This window comes from Gavialis gangeticus, unplaced genomic scaffold, assembly GCF_001723915.1.
Source record: "Gavialis gangeticus isolate Ggan-Ray unplaced genomic scaffold, GavGan_comp1, whole genome shotgun sequence".
NCBI lineage: Eukaryota > Metazoa > Chordata > Crocodylia > Gavialidae > Gavialis > Gavialis gangeticus.
In genome coordinates, this window is record NW_017729029.1 from 64,012,446 (window position 1) to 64,023,333 (window position 10,888).

At 44.0% G+C, this 10,888-nt stretch overlaps 1 protein-coding gene across 1 annotated transcript in view; it reads right to left on the bottom strand.

Annotated features, from left to right (window-relative positions):
• FAM198B (family with sequence similarity 198 member B) overlaps positions 1-10,547 on the bottom strand; it is a 35,220-nt gene extending 24,673 nt beyond the window's left edge. The window contains exons 1-2 of the mRNA XM_019521701.1: positions 10,287-10,547; positions 8,395-9,660 (exon numbers count right to left, since the gene is read on the bottom strand). Of these exons, the coding sequence (XP_019377246.1) occupies positions 8,395-9,352 (958 nt within the window). The 5' untranslated portion in view covers positions 9,353-9,660; positions 10,287-10,547. The remainder of the gene's footprint in view (positions 1-8,394; positions 9,661-10,286) is intronic.
• Positions 10,548-10,888: the final 341 nt, after the last annotated feature.

Genomic DNA, 10,888 nt, shown 5'->3' on the forward strand with positions numbered 1-10,888 from the left:
AACAAAACATTTCAACTTTATCACATTATGTGGAATTACTGGCTCATGGAACAGCAGCTGGAGCCAGGAGAAGTAACCCAGGTTGCCAACCATTGCAGGGAAAATGTGCAGCTGCTAAGTAAAAGCAGATAAAGGGTCTAATCCACATCTCTATAAACTGGCATGGCCCCATCAGTCACCAGAGTTCTGCAAATTTATATCATATGAGGCTCTGACCCAATTTAACCTGACAGCAGCAAAGCAAGCCTGACTGCAAAGCATTCTCAGTCTCAGTTGATTATGGTTGGAGATAAGCTGAAACTCAGCACCATCCAGGATCAAATCTAGTGTTTCCACTGGTGTTGTGGCCTGCTCCCCAGCAGTTCAAGATGATGCTGAAGAGATGAAGTTAGGTCCCCAGCCTACCTTCTGCTGCTGCTGCTGTGTTTCTGCTTCCTCAAATTCGGTCTAAAGTCTTCAGTGCTCCCTATTCATAGATTTCGTAGACATTAGGGTTTGGAAAGGACCTTGTAAGATCATCAGTCCAGCCCCCTACCCCAGGGGCAGGAAGTCAGCTAGGGTCAAAGGATCCCAGCAAGATAAGCATCCAAATGTTTCTTAAAAGTGTCCAGAGTAGGTGCTTGCACCACCTCTAGGGGGAGGCTATTTCAGGCCCTGGGGGCTCCGACAGTAAAGAAGTTTTTCCTTATGTCCAGCCTAAAACAGTGTTACAGGACTTTATGACTGTTGGACCTTGTCACCCCTTGGGGTGCTCTGGTGAACAGGCATTACCCCAGATCCTGATGCACACCCCTTATGTACTTAAAGGCATAGTGTGGGACTGAAAACTACTATTGCTGCAGTATCTGAACACCTCACTTGTAATATTTTTTTCTCATAAAATCACTTAAAGAAAGGAAAGCAGTACCAGACACATGAGATAATGTGACTTAGGATCATAGGAAAACAGGGCTGGAAGGGACTTCAGGAGGTCTAATGCCGTCTCCTTCTCAAGGCAAGATCATCCCTGACTAAATCATCCAAACCAAGTGTCTGTCTAACCCATAGATAGCAAGAGAAAATACTATTTGAGGGGGGGATGAACCCTGCGCCTCCCTCCTGCAGGGCCGTTGCGGGGCCAGAGCGTACTGGTGCTGTACGCAGCACGTGGTGGGTGCACTGGGAGCAGTGCTGCAGAGGCAGGACATGGCAGTGGTGCTGTGGGATGGTGGCACTGTAGTGCTAGTGCTGTCACCGGCTGCCACAAAATTAGTTTGGGGGAGGGGGGACCTAAGACCTGTTAGCCCTGGACTTCTACTGCCTATGATCTAACCTTCTGTTGAGATTCCAGAGTTTCTCTAGATAGTCTGTTTCAATGCTTAAATACCCTCTCAGTTAGAAAGTTCTCTAATCTAAATTTCCTCTGCTGCAGTTTCAGGTCATTGCTCCTACTCCTGTTCCCTACAGCTACAAAGAAAAGTCTATTTCCATCCTCTTTATAATTACCCTTCAGGTATTTGAAGACTGTTATCAAATCCCCCTTCAGTCTTCTCTTCTCCGGACTAAATAACCCTAGTTCTTTCGGCCTTTCCTCATAAGTCATGTTTCCCAGGCTTCTAATTATTTCTGTCTCTCCATGCTGGAGTCTTTCCACTTCTTTCCTGAAGTAGGGAACTGAAAACTAGACACAGTACTCCAGATGAGGCCTCAACAGTACTGAACAGAGTAGAAGAATCACTTACCTTGATTTGCAAGAGACACTCCTGTTAATACAGCCCAGCATGCTGTTGGCTTTTTTTGCAACAAGAGCACACTATTGGCTCATATTTATCTTATGATCTTATTTGGACCTGCCCAAAGTCTGTTAACTTGACCGTTCAAGAAACACAGGAAACAATATTTCAGTTCATACTTTTATCACAGAAAATTGTTTCGAGTCCTCCAAATAAGATCCCTGTCCAGTTTTTAGCTGGCAACGGGTTTTCTGGAATAAAATGTCCCCAGATGTTAGTCTCTCACTAAACTGACCCCTTCAAATTCTCAAAATGTTGCTTTACTTCACTTTATTCATTCCATTCAAACTTCATTATTGTTTCTGTATCTGGCTCATTAGCACCCACAGAGCAACTGTTTTAATTGTGGCTTTATTATGGAATGAGGAACATTTAGGCCAAAATGTTCAGTAGCTTTCACTCAGCTTTCACAGTGTTACTAGCTTTAGGGTTATTTTTGTTCCTTTGCATCTTAGGGACCTCAGAGATATTTCAAAACATTGGGTGTAAATGACTGATTTGTCAGGGTCCTTAAGTATATGGCTAGCTTTAAGGATGTGTCTGGTTCTATTAGTTTCAACAGGACTTCTTACATGCATAAAATAGTCATCTTTTTAGTCATTGATATAGAACCTAAGCCTATGTCCACTCCACCACCATGCCATACATAGGAATATACCACAAAGTACTCCAGCACTGCATGCACCAGCTTCTGAAATGAGATAATGTAGCTGTTTTCAAGAAATTTGGGATGTACACTTAGAGCCCTCACAGGCTCTCTGCCTCAGGTATTCTTACTGTCATGTGCTCAGGTTCACTAAGGCAAGAACATTGCCTTATTTCTGGAAGTGGCAAGCAGAGAGAGAGAATGAGTGAGCAGGTTATGCCTGGGTCTGACTGAGTAGTACCAACAAGAACCAAGTGGCCAGGGTTTGTAGGGGTAGGAATGGATATGGCCTCTTAGGATATGTCCTCTATGCTCTATACTAAAATATTCAAATGCCCAAAGGGGTCCCACATGTGACATCAAGTGGGTGACACTCCTTTAACCATACCTCAAACACAGCTAAGGAGGTGCGAATTAACATGCTTGAGTCACCAACATGTATTCACTCACAAAAATACAGCCACAGTAAAGGCTGTGACACAGTTTAAAAGATTAACAACTCAATATTGAACCTACACAAATGAACCTAGGACCATGAAGGGGAGCATGAACACATGCATGTGCACACACACACACACACACACACACACGTAGGGGGAATAGCACAAGTAAACAGTAATGCTTCTCAAAGTTTTTATACCTAGGGAACACTTTTTCTGGATTAAAAGTGGTGGTTCACTTCACTCTTACACCCAAAAAGGAGAGCGGGGAAAAGCAGCAGTGGTGCCATGAACACAGTTTGCAGATATCCGGTCCTGCCACAGCTCCCCAGAAGCTGGAAACACCATACATGCAGCAGCCAGGGAGTGGGAGTTGAGAGGAGTGGTGGCACAGCCATGGAGTCAGTGTCAGGCTGAACTGTAGCAAGGGAGTGTATGGCACAGCCATGTTCCTGGACTGCAGGCAGGGTGTCAGCAGCAGATTTGCAGATGTCTGGATGGCTGTCACTACTGCTTCTCTCAGTCTCCTGCTCCCTGTATGTGGTTTGCATGCAGATTTCAGCCACTGGAGAGCTGGGCAGGACTGCCTCATTGCACCATGCTCTGCACCAAGGTCTACATGTACACTTTGGCCCACAGCTGACTTTTTTTGGAAGTATTTCAAACCTATTCAAGTAGTCTTCTGATGGGGTTTTCAAGTGTCTAAGGCCACTGACAGATGTGAACTTTCCCCCCGCACCCTAAAAAATGGCACTTTCCCAGAAGAGGAAGTGCTCCAGTTTGACTTGTCTCCCCGCGGGGCTGAAATGCACAATCTATACAGATGTTGGGCAAGCTGGGTCAAATTAATGTGATGCCTCTTCTGGGCATATACTGTGCTCGGTGTGGGGGCACACCAAGTAGAAAGTAAAGCACTATTTTGTTTTGTTTTTCATATCTGTAAGTAGCCTAAATGTCTAATTCCATTCCTGAATTATTGACACTAAATATGATTTTTAAATCTGTTCCTTAGGCATCTTGGAATCAATATATAAATGGGACTTAGATCCATTTGAATACTGGGAGTGTCTATACATGACCCTGACTGCACAGTTGATTCTGCACAGTCATGTAGTACTTGCTTTAGCAATTACTAAATGACTGCGCAGTACCTGCTGGTACTATGCAGTCCCAGCAGTGCATGGGTCATTTCTGACCCTAGCAGCGACAAGCTACAGCAGTGTAGCTCATTGCTACAGTGACGTAACAGCGGCATCATGGTTAGTATGTAAAATCCAAACCATGTCTGGATCCAACCATTCAGACATACCCAGGAAATCCTTCATAAACAGAACAAATCTTCTAGGGGAATATAGCTTAGGGGGAGGTAGACAAACTAGAGGGCAGGGAGCAAATCCAGGCTGATTTGGACAGGCTGGGAAAGCAGGCGGAACAGAATAGGATGCAGTTTAACACAGATAAGTGGCATGTGTTGCATGTGGGGAAGAAGAATCATCAACACTCCTATAGCCTGGCAGGTACCACTCTAAGTAGCACAACTGCAGAAAGGGATCTCGGAGTCATAGTCAACTCCAGAATGAACGTGAGTCACCAATGTGATGACATAATAAGTAAAGCTAACCGCACTCTTTCTTGCATAAGTAGTTGCATCACAAACAGGTCCAAGGAGGTGATTCTTCCTCTCTATGCGGCACTGGTCATGCCACAGGTGGAGTACTGCATCCAGGGTTGGGTTCTGCACTTCAGAAGGGATGTAGATAACCTGGAAAGCGTTCAGAGGAAGGTCACCCATCTGGTTAAAGGCCTACAGGAAAAACCCTAAAATGACTGATTGAGGGACCTGAATCTCTTCAGCCTCTGCAAGAGAAGGCTGAGAGGTGATCTTGTGGCTGTCTACAAATTCATTGGGCGGACAGCAGGAAATAAGGGATATGATGTTTACCAAGATGCCCATCAGGGTAACTAGAAACAATGGCCACAAACTGAAGGAGAGCAAATTTAGATTGGATAGCAGGAAAAAATTCTTTACAGTGAGAGTTGCCAAAATATGGAATATGCTTCCAAGGGAGGTGGTGCTCTCCCCTTCCTTGGAGGTATTTAAAAGGAGATTGGACAAATGCCTGGCTGGGGTCATCTGACCCAGCACACTTTCCTGCCCGGGGCAGGGGGTTGAACATGATGATCTAATAGGTTTCTTCTGATCCATGAATCTATGAATATAGCTCAGCTCTTTCTCCAGCTCTTTATCACCACAACCTAGAGTGAAGCAAAACTTAACACTTTCAGTCTTTGAAGGAACTAATGTGATTTCTTACCAGCGAGGGAGAAGGGAAGGAGGGATATATTTTCACAGGAAAAAATGGAAATTGTGGAACAAGACTTCAGAATCAGAGGGGTTGATTTGGAAGACATTTTGAAATAAACGGCCCTCTGAAGAGTAAGAAACAGGTACAGCCCACTGGTTTCCTCCCCTGTTCATCCTTCTGTCATCTATAAGAATACACTTCGGGAGAATCTTGGAAGGCAAGAAAATCTATCCTGTGAAGATCTGAGAGAGTCTGCAGTGAACATTCAGTAACTCTGAACCATAGACTGTGCTGCTGATCACACTGACTGTGAATCAGTGAATTTTTATTTTAAAAAATGTTGTAAATATACACTCTGGTCTTTCACCAGCATGTGACAATGAGTTGTTCACAGTGCAGCTCAGTCTATTAAGGGCGCACAAAAGACATCATTTTCAACCCGCTGAATGCATAAGGGAAGTGGAAGTTCATGTTGTCAATTGCCATGCTATTAATAATTAGTAACATCTGTGCCTGATTATGCATAACTTTTTGTTGTGATGGAAAGAGCATACTAAATATGTTCGGTGTAACAGAGAAAATCTGCTCCCATTTGTCACTGTGCAGAGGTCAGCAAAGATGGGTGACAACTGTAATCAGTGGAACTTTCTACCACCTCCGCGCCAAACCCACAGTATCCATTTGCACAAGACCTATCAGAGAGCAAAGACAATGCTGCTCAAACTCAGATACTCTTACTCTCTGAGTATGTCTAGCACTGAAAAAAACCCCTCTGGAAAATTCATTGCACTAGAACAGTGGTCTACTACCTTTTAAAGTACCAGATCAGTTTTTGAATTAAAGTGCCAACCAGGATCACCTGCATGCCACTCCCCCTCACTCTGCCCCGCCCAGCAGTTCAGTCTGGGGGAGGGAAGGGGGTGGGGTGGCACGTGATAGATCCTGGATTGCATTTTAATTCAAAAACTGACCTGGTACTTATAAAGGGAGGGTATGGGGCAGAGGCAGAGATGGGGCAGGGGCTGAGGTGAGTGAGGCCCTGGCTCTGCCAGGTGATGGGATGATTGGAGTCGGAGCAGCTTGTCCAAGTGCAGGAGGGCTCCTGCCACTGCATGCACCCCAGCAGAGGTCCAGGGGACACATGCCCCCCCCAGTCTGTGTGCAGAGCAGAAGTGGCTGCTGCTACATGCTGGGCTTTGCACCCTGAGCCCCACTGCAGCTGCCCAGGAGCACCAGGACACCATGTGCATCCCACTGATGGCCTGAGCCTCACCCCCTGCTTGCCTGGTGGTGGGACACACGTGGCATTGCTGCGCTCCTGGGAAAGCTGCAGCGGGGCTCGGGGCACAAACCCCAGTGCACAGCAGCAACTGCCTCTGCTCTACGCACAAATCCGGGGGGCCATGTGCCCCCCAGGCCTCTGCTAGGTTGTGTGCAGTGGCAGGAGCCCCCCCCCATGCCTGAACAAGCCACCCAGGCTTCAGCTGGTAACTGAATCAAATCAGCTACCAAAGCTTCACACAGCCCTAGATGAGATTGCCAACATGTAATCTTGTGAAGGGAATCTCAGACCCTGTGCAAGTGATGAAGTAAATAGTTTGAAGTTATATTGGAATTGGGGCACTGAAATCCATCTGCTCCCTGATGCAGACAGCTTCTATACAGGACAGAATTTAGCCCATGATCTGTTACAGTGGTTTTCAAACTGGGTTCTGTGAAACCCCGGGGTTCCATGATAGGTTATCAGATGTTCTACAAAGAGACTGGGGGTTATGGCAGAGCAGGCCGGGGGGCAGTGTGCTGCCATTGCTAGACCAGGTCACCTGGCTCCATGTCAGCTCACATGAGCCGCAGAGCTAGGGGTAGGGGTTCCACAACAGAAGGGATATGAAAGGGTTCTGTAACTTTAAGATGCTTGAAAACCACTGAACTATTATAATCACAATGAGTTCACCTATGGATTGGATCTTAAATGTGCCAGTACAGGTCAAACCTTAGTTTGTTGTCAAAGTAACATGTTGTGCAGTCATTTTTCTTGGATAAGGTGTAGACTAAAGAGGGTTGTGCCTTACCTTGACAGCAATCAACTTTACCCCAAAATGATTATTTTCCTGTTTCTTAGGTCAGGGAGCTTAGGAAATGGGCTAAGGATAAGCAGGCCCTGAAAATATCAGTGCAGCTTGAAGAATAGCTGCTGCTCTACTGAGTTGCCAGCACACAGACATTACACACAAACCCGTCTAAGTGATCGGAAATACATCAGTAAAAAATGAAAAGCAAAAACAAATAGCAAACCACTTTAGCAATGATTCATTAAAATGTAATGCAGTCTTTTCAGATCATGATTTGTGGGTATGTAAAAATAGCAGTTAGACTGAAGACATATTTAACAAGATTGTAGTGTTAGAGAAAGATGTGATATAATTTGGGAACTATTAAATCTAATTTTGATTCATTTCCGGATGAAGCAAAAATATAATATTCTACAAAAGTTGTTTCCATTAATTATGCTTTTAATCAAAAGAAATACCTTTCACATGTATTTCAGCTTTACACTGTTGAGCAGAAGAAGTCATTAAAACGTAATCTGTTGGATTGTGTGGGAAGGAGACAGAGAGAGTTTATGCTCTTCAGTTATGGTTTAATTTACAGGGGCATTTGTACTACTGGGATTATGTCAAGAAAATTCAAGAGTAAGCCCTAGATAAAAACTCTACTCCTCCCCTCTAGCTATGACAGATCAATTCTAGAGATAGTTTTCTGTAATATCTTGTTAAAATGAAATATAGGAAGAAGGGCTATTTTATGAAGTGCCTGTCGAGTCACAGAGAGCACTGTGTTAAGAAACTTTCACACTTTGCCTTCAATTCTATTATTTTGGCTAGTATTATTTCATATCAACTACAAATGTATAAAAAGGATCACCCCTTCGTTCCTCACTCTATGTAAACTTTGATGAAATGTCAATTGTCTTTCTGCTCTCACCAGCTCTACTAACCTATGAGGCAGTTGGGAAGCTGGAATCATAAATAAACTCTGGGTATGTCACATTTTTCTGCCTAGAACAATTACACTACGGGGACCCCTGAAATGACATAAGCATGCGTAACAGTTTATTTTCCCTGTAACATGTACTGTACAATTCTCAAAGTGTTTATCTATGGAGCATGGGAGGAGAGAGAATATTCAAAATCCCTAGCTGGAAACTAAAAATGGGGGACATCTATTACCTTGGATAAACTCGAACTTCCTGCTTACAGAAGGCAAGGTCCGGTTCAGCCCCAGGATCCTATCCAAATGGAAGGCAAACACCTCACTCATGTCCAGGGGGATTTTGATGAGGCCACACTGTCCTTGACTACAAGCTGCTCCTGAAGCCCTGGGATTTCTTTCAAACACGGCCAAAATCCCATGTTGAGAAGGTGCTTCTTGGATACCCTCTATCCGGGAATCGGCCATCGCACGCATGCTTTTGATGTCATCTCTTGTCAGCCAAGAGGGGGAACTCTCACTGTAGATCCTGATATTACTTTCTCGAGTTTGGGGCTGCACATTGACGTTTTTTGAAATCCCTACATGTCTCCAGTGTTCCTGACGCCTTATTGACAACTCTTTCTTTCTATCTCTGTCCTCCATCAGGTGGCTCTTCCATGTGTCTGGAGGAGCAACTGCAGCCATAATCCCCACAGCTTGACTCATCCTCTCCCGTCGTTGGAGCAAGGTTTCTTTCTGCCCAGCAGCAGCTCCTGGAAGGCCCTGCCCATACGGCAGAGGTACTGTATGCTTCTTTCTGCGTTTGGGCTTCACAGTACCTCGGATGTTGGCAGGTTTACTGCGCTTGGACCTCAGGGTAATGTACACCACATTGGCTGGCACTGAGGTCCCATTTTCACCAATCTGGAGATCAGGTGGGGACAAGGTACCATCCAGAGGGATGCCCAGGAATGGTGTCTGGGCAACACCTTGAAGACTCTTAGAATCACCCTTCCGGCGTCCCGCTTTGTGCTGGGGTAAAACATGACCCACTTGACTCACCAGGAACCCCAGATAAATCACACACGCTGTGCCCAGCAATAGATTCCTCCTGGTCCTGGGGCGCCTGCAACTCCAAAACCTCAGCACCCATGGGGCACACAGCGAGCAAACAAACCAGTTTATGATCTGGCCTGGTCGATCTAAGAAGGTCATTTCTCCAGTGAATCCACATGATGAAAGCAGTTTAAAGGGCTTGGGATTTTCCAGTCAGGATGATGATGATGCATGATTTCCCTTCCCAGATCTCTAGTTCTTCTTTTCCCAGTGTATACAGTGGACGAATACTAGCTGTGTGGCTGGGAATGTGAATGCTTAGCATTAAAGATACTGACGCCACCTCAACAAGCTGTTAAACACTTATCAGCCACCACAAGGGAAGAGATTGGTTTGAGGGAATGAATGGAGTCAGCTGTGTACACAGAGTTAACTGTGTCAGGGTGCAAAATGCCTCAGAGTCTCCTCTGCAAACCGTGAAAGGAAAAGAATAGCGAATAGTTATTTCATTATCCACAACAACAAATAATGTGGGGGGGGGGGAGAAATATTTATATAAAGGGAGGGATAAACTATAAATCTGTAAGAGAAGATATAAATCTAGAGATGTGTCATACTACAGATTTCAAATTCAAATAAAACCCAACACTATGCATTACATTACAATTTACAATCTAGGGTAAAGAAGCTCCAGAAGTAGGAGAAAACCTTGGTAAGACTAAACTTTCTTTTCATTCTTATGACAGTCCTCACTAACTCGCATCTTTTGTTGCCTTCTTAGTTTAAAAATATATTACATTAACTGGCCCAGTAATCACAGCAGTCCACATATGCACATTTCTTAATATGCAGGTTTCCTTGCCTAGTTTGATCAGTATAATCTTAATACAGTTCAACTGTTTGATAACCTTATACTAAAAGATAAATACATTAATTATTCTGCACCTATTTCTGAAGTCATAAAATAAGTTCTCACTAATAACTGTTCATTTTCTAAACAAAATGACAGTGCTTCACCTCACCTCCCAAACACAATATAATGAACATTGTACCCTTTCTTTATTGCTCTAGAAAGATATAGAAATAGTCTTACCCATTCAGCTTGCCCCATTCTTTCTTCTGGCAAATCCCTTATGTTAATACAAAGAACTTAGTAAAAGCTGCAGCATTTACAGTTCTCTGGTACATAGTCTGTTTTTAAGTATGCTTCATATTTTCGATATTTCATTACAAGTTTAGCTCTCTCTGAAAATGAACTAACTGCCCAGCATGGCTGTTTGTAGATGAACAGCTATAAACTTACATGAACCTTACGTTATAAAAAACACTTCTATTTTCAATTCTGTCCTGAAAGTCCTGTGAACTATATGCCTTCTAAAAAGTATATTCCCGCAGTGTCTTCCGCCCTCTAGTGTATTACATGCAAATATGCTGAAGAAATCCCACTTCTCCACAGTAAAATGAGAACTTGGGATTTCATGACAGTTCAAAATCATACAGTCTTGTATCAAAAATAGGGTACATGGCTTTTAAAATCTATGAAGAAACAAATTAAGTTGTAGATATATCGTGCTTGTCCTTCACAGTTCTAAAATGCTGCATAACATCAGCTTCACTTCATAGGTAGGAAATGTGTGGCTCAGGGTTGAACACGTTCAACAGTGGCAGAGCCAGGACTTTTGGCTCTAGTCTGGT